At 46.6% G+C, this 23406-nt stretch overlaps 1 protein-coding gene across 1 annotated transcript in view; it reads right to left on the bottom strand.

Annotated features, from left to right (window-relative positions):
• The window catches only part of ift172 (intraflagellar transport 172), a 182858-nt gene that overhangs the window by 85135 nt on the left and 74317 nt on the right, over positions 1-23406 (bottom strand). Inside the window, exons 21-22 of the mRNA XM_056294524.1 lie at positions 22091-22168; positions 18594-18842 (exon numbers count right to left, since the gene is read on the bottom strand). Coding sequence (XP_056150499.1) covers positions 18594-18842; positions 22091-22168 — 327 coding nt within the window. The remainder of the gene's footprint in view (positions 1-18593; positions 18843-22090; positions 22169-23406) is intronic.

Genomic DNA, 23406 nt, shown 5'->3' with positions numbered 1-23406 from the left:
GCTTTATCTCTATATTTGTTATCCTAAACTGATATCTGTTAGGACCCTGACACACCAGGCTGATGGTAGGTCGTCAGCCAATGTCAGGCCATCGGTGAGCGTCTGTGACCCTAGTTTTTGCAGTGTGTCCTGCACTGTCGGCAGTAGTCGGACCCGTCAGCAGCTTTAGGGCCGATTCAGCATGTTGAGTCAGCGGAGCCCACTGGTGAAAGAGCTCACTCTGATTGGCTGTTCAGCTTAGCGAGTCAGTGCAGAACGTACATGTCAGTTGGTCGTCGGCTGTAGTCTTTACGGTGTGTTTAAGAGCTACTTTTTGGCACAGATGGCAGGCGACGTGAGGCGACGCAACAGTCAGGCTTCATCACCGCTAGTCGGTTTGGCGATCGATTTAACTATGTTTTGTCGAACACACGTCAGCTTCTATGTCTACACCTTATCAGACACATGTCACTTTCTGTTTTTAGGTTTCCTTGTTCCACTTGTGGTGACTGCCCCCTCTTGGAGAAGCGATGCCGATTAGTTGTTTAGCTGATCAATCATGTGGAAGAGGGGGCTGGTGGTGCCCATACATTTATAACATAAATCCTGTGCTTTTGTCATCCCACAGATCATCCACAAGATGGTGTTATTATCATCAGCATCGCCAGGTCATTAGCTCGAATATCATCTTACATGTTAGCCTGTGTGAGGCGCCACAAAAAAATGTAAGGTGTGTGAATGTGCGATAGTCTTCATAACACGCTAACAGACTGTCAACATACATGCAGGTCTCCGAACTTTTCAGTAATGGTTGAAATTGCCTGTTGACTGATGATATGAATCGGATTCGCGATCTACAATCATGATGAAGAGAAATCCTCTTCATAATGTAGGTGCCGCTGTTCAGCTAATGGGCCGTACTTGTCTGATCCCACAGCATACTTTTAATGGTACTTCTTATAAATAAATCTCTTATCCATAAAATGTACCAAAATTGCAATGACTCATTCATTTTTCTACATCGCATCAATTTAAATCTAAATGAACCTTCCATCCATCATCCCAACCGCTTATCCTGACCCTTATCAGGGTCACGGGATGCTGGAGCCTATCCCGGCAGTCATTTGGGCAGCAGGCGGGGAGACACCCTGGACAGGCAGCTAGGCCATCACTTGCCCCAGGCCCCCCCCCACACACACACACACACACACAAACACACACGTTCATACCTAGGGACAATTTAGTGCGGCCGAGTCACCTGACCTATATGTCTTTGGACTGTGGGGGGAAACCCACGCAGACACGGGGAAAACACGCAAACTCCAAACAGAGGACAACCTGGGATGACCCCCAAGTTTGGACTACCACAGGGCTCGAACCCAGGACCTTCATGCTGTGAGCTGACCGCACTAACCACTGCACTGCCATGCCGCCCTTCTAAATGAACCTACAGTAAATAAACAATATAAAACATTAATTGAACACCACCCCCCGTAAATTACACCATTATGTTTGGGTGTACTGTTTGATACTACTACAGTTACATCATGTATGTCATTAGGTGTTTTAAACTGACAATTAACAGTATGTTGCTCTTTTAACAGTAAACTAAATAATCGGGGCTACTAAGGTGTGGGCTGAATTTTAGTCAGGGCCGGCCTGTTGCATATAGGCAAACGAAAAAACTTTTATTTTTTATGCACCCCTATCAATATAATATAAACATATTTCCCAAATGTATTACATCATACACAAGTGAAATAATGTTCTTGACTGGTGCTATCCCCCATTCTCTCTGTTAACATGAAATAATATTAACTGTTAACATGAAATAAGGTTAACTGTTAACATGAAATAATATTAACTGTTAACATGAAATAATGTTAACTGTTAAACTGAAATAATGTTAACTGCTAACGTGAAATAATGTTAACTGTTAACACGAAATGTTCACGTGAAATAATGTTAACTGTTAAACTGAAATAATGTTAACTATTAACGTGAAATAATGTTAACTGTTAAACTGAAATAATGTTAACTGTTAAAGTGATATAATATTTATTAAAGTGAAATAATGTTGACTGTTAAAGAGAAATATATTAACTATTAAAGTGAAATAATGTTGACTGTTAACGTGAAATAATGTTAACTGTTAACACGAAATGTTAACTGTAAACGTGAAATAATGTTAACTGTTCAAGTGAAATAATGTTAACTGTTAACATGAAATAATATTAACTGGCAACGTGAAATAATATTAATTGTTAAAGTGAAATAATGTTAACTGTTAACGTGAAATAATGTTAACTGTTAACATGAAATAATATTAACTGTTAAAGTGAAATAATGTTAACTGTTAACGTGAAATAATATTAACTGTTAACATGAAATAATGTTAACTGTTAACGTGAAATAATGTTAACTGTTAACACGAAATGTTAACTGTTAATGTGAAATAATGTTAACTGTTACACTGAAATAATGTTAACTGTTAAACCTAAATAATGTGAACTGTTAAAGTCAAATAATGTTACCTGTTAACGTGAAATAACGTTAACTGTTAAAGTGAAATAACATTAACTATTGAAGTGAAATAATGTTGGCTGTTAAAGTGAAATAATGTTAACTGTAAACATCAAATAATATTAACTGTTAAAGTGAAATAATTTTAACTGTTAACATGAAATAATGTTAACTGTTAACGTGAAATAACATTAACTGTTAATGTGAAATAATTTTAACTGTTAACGTGAAATAATATTAATTGTTAATGTAAAATAATGTTAACTGTTAAAGTGAAATAATGTTAACTATTAACATGAAATATTATCAACATGACATTATGTTAACCGTTAACGTGAAATAATATTAACTGTTAACATGAAATAATTTTAACTGTTAAAGTTGTTACGGCTCGCCCACCCCGCGCCGTGGCCCGCCCACCCCGCGTTGGCAGCCAATCAGCTCGTCAGGGCCGGGCTTAGCCGTCAGGGCCGGGTTTAAGTTTGGTGGCAGTAGCGGCTACTCTTCCCTCACGGTCCTTTTCTTTCCGAACTCACCCCAGCCCTTGGTTTATGTTTTAGTATCCTATTTAGTATCCTGCCGTGTTCCCGTTTTGGATTACCCGCGAGTTTTTCCCCTTGGACTTTCCGTTTTTCTTGTCGCTCATTGCCTCCCTGTGTTTGACTATTTGTACGCGTAAGGAATAAAGTACGCCAGTTTTTGGCTAACCCCATCTCTGTCTGGTGTTGTGCACTTGGGGTCTTCCACAGACCCTAACAGTACGAACTGACCATGACGACCCCAGTCAACACAGAGAGCGTACCGACCAGTCCGGTTCAAGCGGCTCTCATTAGACAGATCCAACTGACTAACTCCCACACCCAGCAGCTAGAGGCGGCCTCCGCCGCGGTGAGAGATCTTCAGACTCGGGTCCAGCCCCTCCAGGGCTGTGTGGGTAACCTAATGAGCCAGCAGGCGGTGTTGGCGAGCCAACAAGCAGAGATCCTGCGGCAGTTGCAAACCATCACGGCGGCTCTCACCATCCAGCCGCCAGGCCAGCCTGCCCCTGGAGTCGTGGGTAACCCGCCCCCTGGGCCTGCTGCCCCGGTTAACCCTGTGGGGCTCAACCCAGTTCCCCGGGAGCCCTGCCTCTCCAGCCCACGACCATTTGATGGCGACTTTGAGATCTGTGCCACGTTCATCATGCAGTGTGAGCTGGTCTTCCCGCACCAACCCAGCATGTTCACGTCTGATGCTGCCCGGGTCGCTTACGTGACCAACCTGCTCACAGGCCGAGCAGCTCAGTGGGCCATGAAGGCCAGTTTCTGCCTCACCTACGAGGCCTTTGAGGCGGAACTACAGAAGGTTTTCCACCATTCAGTCGGTGGCCAGGGCCCTGGTTCTCGGCTGAGCAGTATCCGGCAGGGCAGTGGCAGTGTCACAGACTACTCGGTGGAGTTCAGGCTGGCCCCAGACCACGACGGGGGAGGAACCTATGCAGCTTGGGCGCACGCGCCTTAGTCCGGCCGAACGGGAAGCCCGGGTCAATGCCTCTACTGTGACCAGAAGGGACATCTGATCAGCGGCTGCCCCACTCGGCCAAAAGACTAGGCTCACTGGGGCCCCGGGAGATCCTAGTGAGCCGCCTTTCCTGTTCCCGCCGTCCTGCCCCACAGAACCATCTAGTTAACGTTACCCTGGCCTGGGCTGACCAGCGGCTCACGGTGGGTGCACTCCTCGACTCGGGGGCTGATGAGTGTTTCCTGGACTCGGAGTTTGCTGCCCAGGCTAACATCCCGCTAGAGATGCTGGAGAAGCCCATGGAGGCCTTTGCGCTGGACGAGCGCTGCCTGGCCAGCGTCACCCAATGCACCCATCCTGTCTCTCTCACCATAGCAGGTAACCATGTGGAGAGACTTCGGTTCTACATCATCCAGTCCCCGTTAGTCCCTCTGATCCTAGGCCGCCCCTGGTTTGTGCAGCATGAGCCACACATCGCCTGGGCCTCCGGCACCATCATGGAGTGGAGTTCCTCCTGTCATGCCCAATGTCTCCAGGCTGCTCCCGCCCCATCCCCCCAACGTGCCCCTAGTGCCCCGCCTCCCGACCTCTCCTCTGTTCCCCCTGAGTACCATGAGTTAGGTGAGGTTTTCAGCAAGACCCGGGCCCAATCTCTTCCTCCTCATCGGCCTTATGACTGTGCTATCGACCTCCAATCTGGGGCACCCCTTCCCAGCAGTCGTCTGTACAGTCTGACCATCCCCGAGAAGGCTGCGATGGACGAGTACATCTCCGAGTCCTTGGCATCGGGGCTCATTCGGCCCTCGTCCTCCCAGGTGGCAGCTGGATTCTTTTTCGTGAAGAAGAAGGACGGGGGCCTCCAACCCTGCATTGACTATCGCCAACTCAATGAGATAACTGTCAAAAACAAGTACCCCCTTCCTCTCATGAGTTCCATCCTTGAGCCCCTCACCCAGGCTACAGTCTTCACTAAGCTGGACCTCCGGTGTGCCTATCATCTGGTCCAGATCCGGAAGGGGGACGAGTGGAAGACAGCCTTTAAGACGCCCCGGGGTCATTATGAGTACCTGGTCATGCCATTCGGCCTCACCAACGCCCCGGCGGTATTCCAGGCTCTCATGAATGACATTCTCCGTGACATGCTTGACGAGTTTGTGGTGGTCTACCTCGATGACATCCTCATCTTCTCCAGGACCCTCGAGGAACATGTCCAGCATGTCCGCCGGGTACTCGAATGTCTCCTCCGGAACCGGCTCTTCGTCAAGGCAGAGAAGTGCCGGTTCCATTTCCCTTCTGTTGACTACCTGGGCTTCGTCGTTGAGAGGGGACAGACCCGGGCCAACCCCCGCAAGATCCAGGCTGTGGTGGACTGGCCCGATCCCACATCACAGAAGGAATTACAGGGCTTCCTCGGGTTTGCGAACTTCTATCGGAGGTTCATCCGGAACTAAAGCCGCGTGGCAGAACCTCTCACCAGGCTGACCTCCCCCTCCCAGCCGTTCATCTGGTCCCCGGCTGCCCGCTCTGGCGTTCCAGTCCCTCAAGGAGAGGTTCATCAGCGCCCCGGTCCTGCCCCACCCCGACCCCAAGAGGCAGTTCATCGTAGAGGTGGACGCTTCGGACACCAGATTGGGGGCTGTCCTCTCCCAGCGGTCAGCGTCTGACCAGAAGGTCCATCCATGCGCCTTCTTCTCTCGCCGGTTCCTCCCCGCTGAGGAGAACTACGATGCCGGGAACCGGGAGCTGCTGGCAGTGGTGGCTGTTCTGGAGGAGTGGCGCCATTGGCTGGAGGGGGTGGAACAGCCGTTCACCATCTGGACTGATCATAAGAACTTCATGTTCATCCGGGCAACCAAGCGCCTCAATGGTCGGCAGGCACGGTGGGCCAGCTTCCTCAGTCGGTTTGACTTCACGCTGACTTATCGCCCCGGGTCCCGCAACACGAAGGCAGACTCCCTGTCCCGACAACACCCGAGGAGGGAGCCAGCTACAGAGGAGCCGACTCCCATCCTTCCTGAGGCCAGGGTGGTTGGCGTGGTTACCTGGGGCATAGAGACCGTGGTCAGGCAGGCGTTGCGCTTCCATCCCGCCCCAAGCCACGTCCCTCCACACCGCCTATTCGTCCCGGACGCAGTCTGGCCCCGGGTTCTCCAGTGGGGCCATGCCAGTCAGTTTGCTTGCCACCCGGGTGTCCACCGCACCTTCACCTTTCTGGCTCGGCGTTTCTGGTGGCCCACCATGAGGATCGACGTCAGGGACTTCGTAAGGGCCTGCTCCGTCTGTGCTCGCAGCAAGGCCTCTCACCAGGCACCCGCGGGTCTGCTGCAGCCCCTCCCAAGTCCAAGCCGGCCCTGGTCCCACGTGGCGTTGGATTTTGTCTCCAGACTGCCTCCCTCCCAGGGTAACACTGTGATCCTGACAGTGGTGAACCGCTTCCGTAAGGGCGTGTACCTGGTGGCCCTCCCCAGACTCCCATCGGCTTCTGAGACGGCGGACCTCCTGACGAGCCACGTGTTCCGTCTCCACGGCCTTCCCCTGGACGTCGTCTCGGACCGAGGGCCCCAATTCATCTCCCAGGTATGGCAGGCCTTTTGTAAGGGGTTGGGTGCCTCTGTTAGTCTCTCCTCTGGCTATCACCCACAGACTAACGGGCAGACAGAGAGGATGAACCAGAGCGTGGAGTCTGCCCTCCGGTGCGTGGCTGCCAAGAAGCCCAGCTCCTGGAGCCGGTATCTCCCCTGGGTTGAGTATGCCATCAACTCCCTGGTCAGCTCTGCCACCGGCCTCTCACCTTTTGAGGTGTCCCTGGGCTACCAGCCACCTCTCTTTGCTGCGCAGGAGTAGGAAGTGGCAGTTCCCTCCGTGCAGGCCCATCTGAACCGGTGTCGTTGCGTCTGGGAGGTGACCAGAGCTGCTCTGCTCCAGGCAGCTGAGCGCGCCAGTCGGGGAGCCAACCGACGCCGGTCCCCAGTGCCTACGTACCAACCAGGCCAAAGGGTGTGGCTGTCCTCGAAGATCTCCCGCTTCAGTCCACCGCAAAGAAGCTGAACCCCCGGTTTGTCGGGCCCTTTGAGATCAGGAAGGTTCTCAGCCCCGTGGCAGTGAGTCTGAAGCTTCCGGCTTCCTTGAAGACCCATCCTGTGTTTCATGTGTCTCGGGTTAAGCCTGTCTCCCACAGTCCTCTGATGCCTCCGGCCCCGGCTCCGCTTCCCCCTGAGATCGTGGTTGGGCACCCCCAGTGGAAGGTCCACCGGCTGCTTGACGTCCGGCGCCGAGGACGGGGGTTCCAGTATTTGGTGGACTGGGAGGGCTACGGTCCGGAGGACCGGAGCTGGGTCTCCCGCCAGTTCATCCTGGACCCTGGGCTGCTCACTGAGTTCCATCATTCCCATCCCAATAAGCCGGGCAAGTCGCCTGGTGGCTCCCGTGGAGGGGGGGGGTACTGTTACGGCTCGCCCACCCCGCTCCGTGGCCCGCCCACCCCGCGCCGGCAGCCAATCAGCTCGTCAGCGCCGGGCTTAGTTGTCAGGGCTGGGCTTAAGTTTGGTGGCCTCCCATGCGCCCGTTGTCAGTTCGTGTTGTAACCTCCTCGCAGTAGCGGCTACTCTTCCCTCATGGTCCTTTTCTTTCCGAACTCACCCCAGCCCTTGGTTTATGTTTTAGTATCCTATTTAGTATCCTGTCGTGTTCCCGTTTTGGATTACCCGCGAGTTTTTCCCCTTGGACTTTCCGTTTTTCTTGTCGCTCATTGCCTCCCTGTGTTTGACTATTTGTACGCGTAAGGAATAAAGTACGCCAGTTTTTGGCTAACCCCATCTCTGTCTGGTGTCGTGCGCTTGGGGTCTTCCACAGACCCTAACAAAAGTTAAATAATGTTAACTGTTAATACGAAATAATGTGAACTGTTAAAGTGAAATAATATTAACTGTTAATGTGAAGTAATGTTAACTATTAACATGAAATAATATTAACGGTTAACATGAAATAATATTAACTGTTAACGTGAAAAAATATTAACTGTTAACGTGAAATAATATTAACTGTTAACACGAAATAATGTTAACTGTTAAAGTGAAATAATGTTAACTGTTAAGGTGAAATAATAATAACTGTTAATTTGAAATAATAATAACTGTTAAACTGAAATAATGTTGACTGTTAAAGTGAAATAAGGTTATAAAGCCATATTGCAAGAGGTCAAATCGAAGAAAAAGAACTTGTCAACAGCATGGATTGACTACAGGAAGGCATTTGACAGCATGCCACACTCCTGGATAGAGAAGAGCCTCAAGATCTACAGACTCTGCCCAACAACTGTCAAATTCATCACGGAGAGCATGAAGACCTGGAAGACCATCCTGAATCTCCATCATGCAGAGGGGTCGTTAACATCGAGAACGATCAACATCGGATGCGGAATCTTCCAAGGGGACTCACTATCACCACTGCTCTTTTGTCTTGCACTAGCACCACTCAGCAATCTACTGAACAACAGCAGCTATCGGTACAAATCACAGAATGGCAAACTGACCCACCTGTTCTACATTGACGACCTCAAGACGTTTAGCAAGGATGACAATCAGCAGAAGGGTCTACTCACCATTGTCAAGACCTTCAGCGACGACATCAAGATGGAATTCGGAATCAACAAGTGTGCCAAAGCCACTTTCAAGAAAGGAAGACTTACCAAGACTGCAGACTTACACCTTGACACTAACACCTTAAACAAAGAGCTAGGCCAAGATGGCACATACAAGTACCTAGGAGTGAACGAAGAAGACGGCATACAACACTCAACCATGAAGGAGAAGATCCAGAAAGAGTACCACAGGAGAGTGTGTATGGTACTGAAGAGCGAACTCAATGCAGCTAACAGAATTAAAGCTATCAACACCCTAGCGATACCTGTAGTGACGTACAGCTTCAACATCATCAATTGGAAACTGAATGACAGCAAGAGACTAGACACCAAGACAAGAAAGATGCTGACCATGGAGAAGATGCACCACCCGAAAGCAGGTGTCGACAGGCTGTACCTACCAAGAGCTTCAGGAGGATGAGGCCTAGTCCAACTCGAACTGACCTTCAAGACTACCACTGTCGGGCTGGATGCATACCTGACAAAAGCATATGACCCACTCCTCCGAATAGTAAAACATCAGATCTACTCCATCAATTAAGAAGCTGCGCAATTCAAGAAAGAGCGTGATGTCCCAGAAACCCCACCAACAGAAAATGAGGCAACTACCATCTATGCCAAACGAGTGAAGCAGAAGGCAAAACACCATGGCCAGTGGCAACTGCAAAAAACCTGGGAGGACAAAGCAATGCACGGGAAGTACCCAAAAAAAAATGAAAGATGCAGACATGGACCAACAAAAGACACACCAGTGGCTGAGGAGCACCGGGCTGAATGCAGAGACGGAGGGCCTGATAATCACTGCACAAGACCAGAGCCTGGCAACCAGATCTTATCACCATTGCATCATTAAAGATGGAAAAGTCCAAAAATGCAGGATCTGTGGAATGTACGAAGAAACCATCGACCACATTGTCTCAGGCTGCCCGGAACTGGCAACAATCGAGTACATGTACAGGCACAACAAGGTAGCAGCATACCTACACTGGAAGATCTGCAGGAGTTACAAGATCAAGACGACTGAGAAGTGGTACGAACATCCGCCAAAAACGGTCACTGAAAGCAATGATGTCACCATCCTCTGGGACATGCCCATCCACACTGACAGAGAGATCAAAGCCAACAAGCCCGACATCATTATCAAGGACAGGAAGCAAAAGAGGTGTATGCTCATTGACATGGCAATACCATCCAAAAAAACAAAACACCTCAGTCAAAGTCACAGAGAAGCTGACCAAGTACAAAGACCTGGAGATTGAAATCAACAGGATGTGGGGAATGAAGACCGAAACAACACCAGTGGTCATCGGAGTGCTAGGACTCATGAAGAAGGGAATGGAAAAGTTCACCAACCGTATCCCAGGAAACATCAACATCAGTGCAGTCCAGAAGATCGCCCTACTCGGAACAGCCCACATATTAGGACGAGTACTGTCAATCAAGTGACATCTGCCCTATAGTGCCTCAGGTCCATAGTTTGGACCCGGCTCCACAGGACGTAAAACAGGAAACGTGAAAGAAATAATAATAATAATAATAACCCCAAGGCTCTAAGTACCGGGTTGGCATCCGGCGGGGGTTAGCCTGCCTTATGGGCAGGAGAGGCGCTTTAACCTTGGTCGGTAACTCTCCTAGAGCTGCTATCTCGAATACTGGTGGTTGTGTAACCTAAAATTCGCTAAAACTTTTTTATTATGGAAACTTGTATTACCAGATCTTCATACCACATCAGTCGTCACATGGGTTACCAAGGACCGCAATCTTCAGGGAGGAACCAGGCTGAGATCGAAAAGTGTGCTACTAGAACAAACTCTACCCAAAATGCACCTGAGGATCACCATACTGAGGACATTCCTCAAAGAGGTCCTCATGTTGCACCATCTCAACATCTCACTAAAGCCACTAAATAGTCTGGGGAAGAGTACAAAGAAGTCATGGAAGCTTTCTACACTGCTTCCTTCAACCCAAAAACATCTGTAATTCAAGGCACCTATGACATCTGGCGTGCCAATAACCCCACAAACAGGCTGAATCTAGATGCCAACAAACTTGTAAATGTCCGCCGTGATATCGTCAATAAAAGACTAACCAAAATGGAGCTGCAAGCCATCCAAGCAGGAGTAGAGCAGAGATGAGAATGCAAAACCTGATGAGAGGGATATGAACGCAGATCCAGAGGAGTAAGATGAAGATAAGAATCATGAAAATGAGAGAAATGATAAGCCAGGTGACCAAGAACCACCAAACAAAGATGAACAAGATGAGAAAGTGAGCGCAATGAAAGAAAGCATCTTTAGAAAATACGAAATAGCCAAAGAAACCCCAATAGGCCAGAGACCACCAATTCCAAAGACAAAAAGTGATCAGCACTCAAAATCAGCCATAGAAACAGCAAACAAAGCCATCAACCAGATAAAAGACCAACTCCGAGAAGTGCTGTCCCTCACAGACATTAACCACCTTGTCTATGCAACTGCCCTTCCATGACTGAATCACTGAGCATCAAACAAAAGAGGAAGAACAGACCAAGATAAGATAACCAACCAAAATGGAAAAAGAAAAGGGAAAGTGAAATACGCAAAATTAGCGGAGACATATCTACACTACATGAGATTAAAAACGAGAAACCAGTCAAAGAAAAACTAAAAGGAGCACAAATCAGGAAACACAACATCAAACAGAAAGAGCAAATACTAACAGTCATTAAAAAACTGAAACAACAACTACAAGCAAAAGCCCGAGTGAAAAGGTTCGATAAGAGACAAAAGTTCTTCCACCAGAACAAAACTTTCAAAGAAAATGCAAAGAAATTCTATAGAGAACAAGGGAAAAGGTCAGTTGAGTACAAAGAACCCCCGAAAATTGATCAAGCAGAGAACTTCTGGAGCAACATCTGGGAAAAACTATAGAATTACAAAATAAACGCTGACTAGATCAGTCAAATAGAAACAGAGAACATCCAAACCAACAAACAAGAATGGCCACAAATAACCCTAGAAGAAACAAAAAAAACCAATACAGAAGTCCAGTAACTGGAAAGCCCCTGGTATTGATGGGATAGCGAACTTCTGGATCAAGAATTTACCATCTTTACACCAAGATCTGACAAATGCCTACAATGGATGCATCAGCAACCCAGAAACCTGCCCTGAATGGCTCACAACTGGTACCACCTACCTACTTTCCAAAACAGAAGACACCAAAAACCCTAAAAACTAACGTCCCATCACATCTCCCTACAACCTACAAGATCTTAACATCCATCATCACTGGGAGAGTTTACAAACACCTGGAAGAAAACAACCTACTTCCCATACAAAAAGGTAGCTATGGGTGCAAAGACCAGCTTTAAATAAACAAGGCCATCATTAAGGAAGTAAAAACGAGGAGCCTGGATAGACTATAGGAAGGCGTTCGACTCTGTACCCCATGACTGGATACTAAAATGTCTTGACATCTATAAAATATCACCAATCCTTATCCAGTTCCTAGCAGCAAATATGGACCAGTGGAAAACAACCCTTGTTCTAAAATACACAGACGGGACGCTACATCCAAGGCAGATCAACATCAATAGCGGCATATTTCAAGGCTACTCTTTCTCCTCTCCTCTTCTGCATAGCTCTTACTCCACTATCCTCCCTCCTGAAAAACACCAGCTATGGTTATACTACAGGTTCACGCACTATTAACCATCTGGTCTACATGGATGACCTGGAAACCTTTACCAAGAATGACCAAGAACAAACTGGCCTTTTGACCATTGTAAAAGGCTTCAGTGACAACATCAAAATGGAGTTCGGACTAGACAAGTGTGCCAAAGCTAAATCCAAAAAGGAAAACTTACCATAACCGAAAACATCCACATTGACCTAGATACCACCATCCAAGACCTAGAACAAGAAGGCAAATACAAATACCTGGGAGTGAATGAAGGGGACGGAATACAACAGGCCAAAATGAAAGAAAAGGTCAGAAAGGAGTATTACTGAAGAATGCGAATGGTAACAAAATCCGAACTCAATGCATCCAACCGAATGGAAGCCATCAACACCCTGGCTAAACCAGTCATAACTTAGAGCTTAAACATCATTGACTAGAAACCAGACGAGATCAAGAACCTAGACAGAAAAACAAGAAAAATACTCACCTTAGAGAGGATGCACCTCCCAAAATCAGATGTGGATAGATTGTACCTCACCAGAAACGAGGGTGGCAGGGGTCTAATCCAACTGGAAACTGCCAACAATAGGCCTAGATACTTACCTTAACACCAAAAACGACCCCCTTCTCATGATTGCTAGAGCATGAAAAACAAAACAAAAAGTACTCCGTAGCAAACCAAGCCGCAATGTTCAGAAGAGAGCTCAACCTCCCTGAAACACCACAACTTGAAAATGAAGCTCCAACCATCCACACCCGAAAAGTCAAACAAAAAGCAAAGCGTCATGCCCAAGAAGAAATGAAACAAAAATGGGAAGGGAAACAAATGCATGGCCAATACCCAAAAAGAGTAGGTGATGTAGACCAACATATGACCAACCAATAGCTCAAAACAGCTAGGCTGAAATCCTAAACAGAGGGCTTTATTATCGCTGCCCAAGACCAGGCAATCAAATCTGGAAATCAAAGATGTATTGCTGACGGTTATCAGCGCATATGACACGCAAGTTGGGTGTGAGATGGAAGAGAAAGAATAATTCTGGAGTGAGTTGGATGACGTGGTGGAGAGGGTACCCAAGGAGGAGAGAGGGGTGATTGGAGTGGACTTCAATGGACATGTTGGTGAAGGGAACAGAGGCGATGAGGAGGTGATGGGAAGGTATGAAGTCAAGGAGAGAAATGTGGAAGGACAGATGGTGGTCGATTTTGCAAAAAGGATGGAAATGGCTGTGGTGAATACATATTTCAAGAAGAGGGAGGAACACATGGTGACGTACAAGAGTGGAGGAAAGTGCACACAGGTGGACTATATCTTATGTAGAAGGCGCCATCTAAAAGGGATTGGAGACTGCAAGGTGGTGACAGGGGAGAACGTAGCTAGGCAGCATCGGATGGTGGTCTGTAGGATGACTTTGGAGACCAAGATGAGGAAGCGAGTGAAGACACAGCCGAAGATCAAATGGTGGAAGTTGAAGAAGGAAGACTGTTGTGTGGAGTTCAGGCAGGAGTTAAGACAGGCACTGGATGGTAGTGAAGAGTTGCAAGATGGCTGGGCAACCACTGCAGAAATAGTGAGAGAGACAGCTAGGAAGGTACTTGGTGTGTCATCAGGACAGAGGAAGGAAGACAAGGAGACTTGGTGGTGGAATGAGGAAGTACAGCAAATTATACAGAGGAAGAGGTTGGCAAAGAAGAAATGGGATAGTCAGAGAGATGAAGAAAGTGGACAGGAGTAAAAGGAGATGCAGCGTAAAGCAAAGAGAAAGGTGGCAAAGGCAAAGGAAAAGGCATATGGTGCGTTGTATGACAGGTTAGACACTAAGGAAGGAGAAAAGGACTTGTACCGATTGGCTAGACAGAGGGACCGACTGGCAAAGGATGTGCAGCAAGTTAGGGAGATCAAGGATAGAGATGGAAATGTGCTGACAAGCGAGGAGAGTGTGCTAAGAAAGTGGAAGGAGTACTTTGAGGGGGCTGATGAATGAAGAAAATGAGAGAGAGAGAGAAGGTTGGATGATGTAGGGATAGTGAATCAGGAAGTTCAGTGGATTAGCAAGGAGGAAGTGAGGGCAGCTATGAAGAGGATGAAGAGTGGAAAGGCAGTTGGTCCTGATGACATACCTGTGGAGGCATGGAGATGTTTAGGAGAGATGGAAGTGGAGTTTTAACTAGATTGTTTAACACAATCTTGGAAAGTGACAGGATGCCTGAGGAGTGGAGAAGAAGCATACTGGTACCGATTTTCAAGAACAAGGGCGATGTGCAGAACTGTGGCAACTACAGAGGTATAAAGTTGATCAGCCACAGTATGAAGATTTGGGAAAGAGTAATAGAAGCTAGGCTAAGAGGAGAGGTGATGATTAGCGAGCAGCAGTATGGTTTCATGCTTTGAGAATGTTAATTGAGAAGTATAGAGAAGGCAAGAAAGAGTTGCATTGTGTCTTTGTAGATTTAGAGAAAGCATACGACAGGGTACCGAGGGAGGAGGTGTGGTATTGTATGAGGAAGTCAGGAGTTGCAGAGAAGTATGTAGGACTGGTGCTGGATATGTATGAGGGAAGTGTGACAATGGTGAGGTGTGTGGTTGGAATGACAGATGGGTTCAAGGTGGAGGTGGGATTACATCAAGGATCAGCTCTGAGCCCTTTCTTGTTTGCAATGGTGATGGACAGGTTGACGGACAAGATCAGGCAGGACTCTCCATGGACGATGATGTTCGCGGATGACATTGTGATCTGTAGCAAGAGTAGGGTGCAGGTTGAGGAGAACCTGGAGAGGTGGAGGTATGCACTGGAGAGAAGAGGAATGAAAGTCAGTAGGAGCAAGACGGAATACCTATGCGTGAATGACAGGGAGGACACTGGAATGGTCAGGATGCAAGGAGTGGAGGTGACGAAGACATATGAGTTTAAATACTTGGGGTCAACTGTCCAAAGTAACGGGGAGTGCAGGAAAGAGGTGAAGAAGAGAGTGCAGGCAGGGTGGAGTGGGTGGAGAAGTGTCAGGAGTGATTTGCGACAGAAGGGTACCAGCAAGAGTTAAAGGGAAGGTTTAAAAGATGGTTGTGAGACCAGCTATGTTATATGGTTTGGAGACAGTGGCACTGACGAAAAGACAGGAGGCGGAGCTGGAGGTGGCAGAGTTGAAGATGATAAGATTTTCACTGGGAGTAACAAAGAAGGACAGAATTAGGAACGATTATATTAGAGGGACCGCTCAGGTTGGACAGTTTGGAGACAAAGCAAGAGAGGCAAGATTGAGATGGCTTGGACATGTGTGGAGGAGAGATGCTGGTTATATTGGGAGAAGGATACTGAATATGGAGCTGCCAGGGAAGAGGAAAAGAGGAAGATCAAAGAGGAGGTTTATGGATGTGGTGAGGGAAGACATGCAGGTGGCTGGTGTGACAGAGGAAGATGCTGAAGACAGGAAGAAATGGAAACAGATGATCCGCTGTGGCGACCCCTAACAGGAGCAGGCGGAAGTAGTAGTAGTAGACCAAGACCAGGTTATCAAGACCAATTGCTACTGGAGCAAAATCCTCAAAGATGGCACAGACCCAGCGTGCAGGATATGTGGTCAATTCCAGGAAACCATTGACCATATCGTGGCAGGGTGCCTTGAGCTGGCCAAAACCGAATACCTACAAAGATACAACAAGGCCGCCACATACCTGCACTGGAACATCTGCAAAGAATTCAACATCAACACAAAAGAAAAATGGTACGAGCACAAGTCCCAAACAGGAACAAAAAAAGACGACATCACAATCTTATGGGACATGCCAATACAGACAGATTGTGAGATAAAGGCCAACAGACTAGACATCGTCATCAAGAACAAAAAAGAAAAAAGCTGCCTACTCATCGACATGTCCATCCTGACTGAAAGGAGCGCCGCAGTAAAAGTAACTGAAAAACTTTCAAAATATAAAGACCTTGAAATTGAGATTGAATGAATGTGGGGAATGAAAACCACAACAATATTAGTAGTCACAGGAGCCCTGGGACTTGTAAAAAAAAAGGATGGAGAAATACACCCAACGGATCCCAGGTAACATCACAGAATTACAGAAGATCGCACTACTTGCAACATCTCATAGCCTAAGAAAGGCACCATCCATCAAAGACTTCTACCTCATTCTAACCCTAGGCCCAAGGAATGGGCCCAGTTATTATGTTGTATTACGGCATGAAGTTAAAGGAAATTTGTATAATAATAATAATAATAGAGTTTGTATAGTGCTTCTCATCTGCAGAGACAGATCTCAAAGCATTTCACAGAGAAAAAGAAAATATATAATAAAACCCAAGCTGAAAAAGATAATGGAGGGGGAATAAAAGCAGTGTGGCCCGCTGTAAAATAAATAAATTACGAGTAGTGCTCTGCCCGTGCTAACATGTAGTGTCCAGCTTGCTAGTTGGACCCGAGCTAATAAAGTTCATAAAGGCTTTTTAATCTTACAGTGCATCCGGAAAGTATTCATACCCCTTCACTTTCCCCGCATTTTGCTATATTACAACCTTATTCCAAATAATAAATGGAGGAAGTTTGGATCCAGCAGGACTCTTCCTAGAGCTGGCCGCCCAGCCAAACTGAGCAATCGGGGGAGAAGGGCCTTGGTCAGGGAGGTGACCAAGAACCCGATGGTCACTCTGACAGAGGTCCAGCGTTCCTCTGTGGAGATGGGAGAACCTTCCAGAAGGACAACCATCTTTGCAGCACGCCACCAACCAGGCCTTTATGGCAGAGTGGCCAGACGGAAGCCTCTGCTCAGTAAAAGGCACATGACAGCCTGCTTGGAGTTTGCCAGAAAGCACCGAAAGGACTCTCAGACCATGAGAAACAAGATTCTCTGGTCTGATGAAATCAAGATTGAACTCTTTAGCCTGAATGCCAAACGTCACATCTGGAGGAAACCAGGCACCTCTCATCACCTAGCTAATACCATCCCTACAGTGAAGCATGGTGGTGGCAGCATCATGCTGTGGGGATGTTTTTCAGAAGCAGGAACTGGGAGACTAGTCAGGATCGAGGGAAGGCTGAATGGAGCAAAGTACAGAGAGATCTTTGATGAAAACCTGCTCCAGAGCGCGAAGGACCTCAGACTGGGGCGAAGGTTTACCTTTCAACACGACAACGACCCTAAGCACACAGCCAAGACAATGAAGGAGTGGCTTCGGGACAAGTCTGTGAATGTCCTTGAGTGGCCCAGCCAGAGCCCAGACTTGAACCCCATTGAACATCTCTGGAAAGACCTGAAAATATCTGTGCAGTGACGCTCCCCATCTAACCTTTCAGAGCTCGAGAGGATCTGCAGAGAAGAATGGGAGAAATACCCCAAATATAGGTGTGCCAAGCTTGTAGCTTCATACCCAAGAAGACTTGAGGCTTTAATCGCTGCCAAGGGTGCCTCAACCAAGTGTGTGAATACTTATGTACATGCAATATTTCAGTTTTTTATTTTTAATAAATTTGCAAAAATTTCTACAAAACCTTTTTCGCTTTGTCATTATGGGGTATTGTGTGTAGATTGATGAGGAATTTAATCCATTTTGGAATAAGGCTGTAACATAACAAAATGTGGGGAAAGTGAATACTTTCCGGATGCACTGTAAGTCACACAGTTGGCTGGAATATGTTTTTTGTAAATCATTCCAGTTATAGAAACCCTTGTTCCTCTTCTGATAGAGCCCCCCTCCAACAGAAACCCCTGAGCACTCCTCCCATGACTTTTCTGATAGAGCACCCCCTCCTGTAGGAACCCCTGAGCACTCCTTCCATGATTTTTCTGATACAGCCCCCCTCCACTAGGAACCCCTGAGCACTCCTTCTATCACTTTTCTGATACAGCCCCCCTCCAATAAGAACCCCTGAAGCACTCCTTCCATGACTTCTACAAGTCAAACACACTATATTGTGATCCATGTCTTGCTGTGCTGAATGGGATATTTCTGAAGAAAATGTTCTAGAATAAAAACAGAATTAAAAGCAAAAAACAGGCGAGGGCATTTATGATTAGAGAAAAAAAATCTTTCAAGTCTTGGCTATAAGATAGGTTATAGAAAAATCAAGATATGGTAACATATGGGTCCACAGTTTGTCTTGTCCCATAACGTTTGACTCTGCAAACTGTACAGATGTGTGTGTGTGTGTGTGTGTGTGTGTGCGTGCGTGCGTGCGTGCGTGCGTGCGTGTGTGTTTTGTCTCTCAGAAAGATCGGCAGCCCAGAACAAGGATAAAATTAGAGCAATAATGAACAGACTCAGATGAATAATGACGGACCCACCCTCTCGTAGAACTCTCCCTTGATGAGAGCGGCAGCAATGCGACTGACAACATCACTGTTGGAGGTCACCTCCAGGTGGCTGATGCTGAGGAGGGCAGCCTTGGCTGGAAGCCCTGCCTTCAAGTACAGGTTAATGGCGCCAAGGTAATCTCCTTCGCTTTCTTTCACATCTCCTGCCTTCTCGTCTTGGCCTGTCTCGGTTAACAACTGGTAGTAGCTTCGACGTAGGTTGTCCAGGTCCCAGTGACCCTGCGGGGTGAAAGGGTTAGCACACTGGGATGAAGGATTAAGGTTTCTATGCGCTTCAAACAAACTAGTTTGTACGGCACATCGTCTGGCCATGTTGGACAAGTTGTTTCACCCAAGTCATTCAAACTTCTTCTACACTAGCTAAACTCTGAGGCCATCTGAAAAGCTGTTCATCACAAAGAGGGGTGGGACATAAACAGGAAGTCTTTGTAACAGCGACACAAGGAGTCAAACAAATGTGGATAAAGATGGTTTTTCTTTAAAGCTATTCATGTTGAACAGTGAGCGGTCAACATGGTGGTGGAAGTAGTTGTGTGAACGATGAGTAGGCCGATTCTGCAGACCACTCAACCACTTGAAACCCTAAACCTGACCCTAACCCTGTGCTCCAACCACGCCATCTGTGGAGAAGAGCCCATGAGCTTGGCTCCTGACATGGTGGAAACAGCACGCCACCAGTGTGCTAAAACGTTGGTGTTTCCTCCTGATGTTCCACCTGAACATCTTAGTGAATGTAACTCACATTTCTCTCCAGAAGACACTGAAAAGCAGGGGAGAGTAAAAAGGAAAGACAAGAAGGACAGTGGTGAAAAGACCCTGTATGTGGCTACTATTAGCAAAGATGTGGACAGGAACTACACACTTGTCTGAGGTCCTAGACACACAAAATGGCAACTGATTTTAATTTCAATCAAGAGGATTTTCCTCCACTATTTCAGACAGATCAATCCGACCAGTGAACAATGGAGGTCACGCCAATAAACTTGTCTGTTCCCCCAGCAGGCAGAAAAATAAAGATTGACGTTCAGGTTACAGAAGAGTGAGTCAGTTGCTTTGACGTCCCCTCTCAGCGTCTCTACGATTCAGGCGAAGAGACAGCTATAGCAAACATGACAACTCGTATTTTATTGCTATTGTTGCTGCAGAGTTGAGCAGCTGAAACTCAAGAAGTTTACCCTCTTATACATTACATTACATTACATTACAGTCAATTAGCCGACGCTTTTATCCAAAGTGACTTACAATAAGTGCATCATTTAACATAGGAAATCAGGAGAACTACTAGTCATTAGAGATCATAAGGGCATCTAAACAAGCATCTAAGAGCAAAACCAGTGCTAAAGTAAAAGTGCAAGAAAGAGATTTTTTTTTAAATGAGTTAATATAATAAGTGCTAAGAACAAGTAACAGGGTAGTAGTTCTTAAAGAGGTGAGTTTTCAACCTGCGCCGAAAGATGGGCAGCGACTCTGCTGTCCTGACATCAGTGGGGAGTTCATTCCACCACTGTGGGGCCAGGACAGACAAGAGCCGTGACTGGGTCGATCAACAGCAAGTATATACTTTTATGAGACGTAACAAATAAAGAATCCTGAATCTTTGAGGATTGTGACTCAGACCCAGACGCAGTCGAAACCCAGTTCAACAAGCAAGCACAGGCTAGTGAGCACATGGCGGAACGAACTATGAAGGGAGGCTTCCCACACATATCCCAACCTGACACCACCCATAAAACTTTAACTTCTCGGCAAACTCCCAAACCCAGAAGACTGGCACACAAAAATGCAAAAAAACTCAATTTAGGGCATGTTGTGAATTCTGCAAGATTAGGGTTTATCAAAACAACCTCAGAGGCCAGGCGTCTCAGTCTGTTGTCTGGTAACCCTGCACCTTGTCCAGCTGTGGCCGGATGTAAAATCACTTGATGTGATGCCACAGCACACAAGATATGAGACTGGAATATACATTTCACCATGCCACTTCTCTTCACTGGCAACTCTAATGTCAGTAGAATCTCAACTCATACACACAGCTACATACAAACAGCTATCCAGGCACTACCTTTTTTTTAGGGGGGGGGGGGTCCCCCTTTTCCTCCGCAATTGTACTTGGCCAACTACCCCACTCTTCCGAGCTGTCCCGGTCTCTCCTCCACCCCCTCTGCTGATCCAGGGAGGGCTGCAGACTACCACATGCCTCCTCTGATACATGTAGAGTCACCAGCCGCTCCTTTTCACCTGACAATGAGGAGTTTCACCAGGGGGACATAGCATGTGGAAGGATCACGCTATTCCCTCCAGTTCCCCCTCCCCCTCAAACAGGCGCCCCGACCGACCAGAGGAGGCGCTAGTGCAGCGACCAGGACACATACCCACATCCGGCTTCCCACTCGCAGACACGGCCAACTGTGTCTGTACGGACGCCCGACCAAGCCAGAGGTAACAACGGGATTCAATCCGGCGATCCCCGTGTCGGTAGGCAACGGAATAGACCGCCACGCTACGAAGATGCCACCTCCAGGCACTACCTTTTTAACGTCTGAAAGGTCCTGACCAAACCTGAGCCAACAACCCCCCCCCCCCCCCAGCTAATGATATTAATAGTGGAAACTTCAACAGTCTTTAATTGGACCGTGTATTGTTAAGCTGGTCACTTATCACACACCCCAAACTTCAAGTACTGATGTGCAATGACAGAATTAAAATAATTGAAAATAAAATAATAATCAAACAAAACAGCCATTTTAGCAGGTAAAAGTAAGATTTATAACCTAACAATTTTCCGTGACCTCAATCATACTTCCAGGATATTTGATCAATTCAATCAATTTCCATGACTAGAAAACTAGTCTATACATTTCCAGGTTTTCCAGGTTTTCCAGGACAAACAACACAGGGGAGGAACCTGAAACAGCAATTTCCCAACAGCAGACTGTCCAGAAGATGGCAACAAGGAAAATATCCACACGTGACAGTCGGTTTGCCAATCATACATTTTTCACCCCAATTAATGGTTAAACATGTAGGTAGTTTACAACACCTGACTTCATGCACTGCCACACTCTACTCAGAATGTAATGTTAAAGCAGACAACCGAGGCTGGATGCTGGACACCTGACCAGGATTTTTAAACACTGGATCGAGATATCACAATAGAAGGGGGGGGGTGCCTACAGGGACATCTCTTACATCAAGACTCCAAACGTTTCAACATCCTACATAGTTCAGTGGATCAGCCTGTCTGACCCACTGCATTTTGTTCAGTCGTTGAAAAATGTTCAAATTATCTAAGAAAAAAATTATTTGTGTGCAACTGTGGGGGGAAAGGGCTTGGATTGATCTGAATGTAATGAATAAAGTAGACAATTACCACAGGCTGTATCAGAAGAAGACAAACTACTTACAAAAACATGCACAGCATCAAATGAAACAAAATAAGATGCCATCTAGTGGCCTTGATCTGTCATTACCTTTGCTTCAGCCACTGCAATGCAGTTATCCCACATGTGAATATCCTTATACATCTCTATCACCTCATCAATGGCATTCTGCAGGAAGTCAGGATACAAGAACACACACATTTTCATGTTATATGGATAGATAAACAGGTTAACCTATCTATCTATCTATCTATCTATCTATCTATCTATCTATCTATCTATCTATCTATCTATCTATCTATCTATCTATCTATCTATCTATCTATCTATCTATCTATCTATCTACCTACCTATCTGTCTGTCTAGCTAGCTAGCTATCATTTTCATTCTTCCAAATGACTTTTTCAGTGTAGGTTTGTAATGCAATCAAACATAACAGCTGATTCCACAAACTGACGCTCTTCTCAAATGTGTTCTTGCCAGTGAAATTACCAGGTGTAGCAACTGGGTGAAGTGACAAATGACACCGCACCAATATTCCTAGTGGCACAACTATTCCTAGTGGCCAAGTATAATGCAGCAAAGTATAAAAATGGAAACACATTTTTTTCATAATTAAACAATTTACACATGCCCATCGTGTCTTACAAACAAATGCAGTTAACCATGAATTTATTTTCCTGACAAAAACAACTGCCTACGTATATATCTGAAGTGCAGCGCATCAGCCGCTGGTTCGAGTTACGCATCTGCGATAGAAAAACCAGTGGGTTATGGTCTGTGACTAGCTGAACAGGCTGTGAACTGGAACCTAAATAAACCTCTAAATACACAACAGCAAGCAAAACGGATAGGGCTTCCCTCTCAATAGTGCTACAAGTCTGCTGATGTCCATGACAATTTTTGGAAAAATTGCAAACAAGATGATCTATGCCCTGCACATCTTTCTGGAGGAGTTCAGCACCAGTACCACAGCCACTTGAATCTACCTCAAGTTTAAAGTGGTGCTGAAAACGTGGGGCAGAGAGCACTGTAGCATTACACAACAGAGCCTTAGCAGCATCAAAAGCAGCCTGGGAAGCAGGGGACCACACAAAACCTTACTGGGGCTAACCAGACTCGTAAGAAGAGCCTCAACCTCTGAGAAATTTCTACGAAACCCCCTGTAGTACCCATTCATGCCTAAAAAACGGTGCAGCACACATTTTGTGTAAGGGACAGGACTGCCTGCAATGTAGCGCCTATAGGGTGCACCTGCTATTGCCCCACCTGCTGTCCCAGTTACTAACACATAACGGTGGCTTTACTGAATTCACATTTGGCCAAGTTTAATGTGTGTGAGGCACCTCGCAGGCGACCAAAAATGTCACTGAGTTTCTAAATATTTAGAGCATGTTTCAGAATAT

This window comes from Lampris incognitus, chromosome 15 (assembly GCF_029633865.1).
Source record: "Lampris incognitus isolate fLamInc1 chromosome 15, fLamInc1.hap2, whole genome shotgun sequence".
Taxonomy (NCBI): domain Eukaryota; kingdom Metazoa; phylum Chordata; class Actinopteri; order Lampriformes; family Lampridae; genus Lampris; species Lampris incognitus.
The sequence above is the reverse complement of the archived record's forward strand: the minus strand, read 5'-3'. Positions and strand labels throughout refer to the sequence as shown.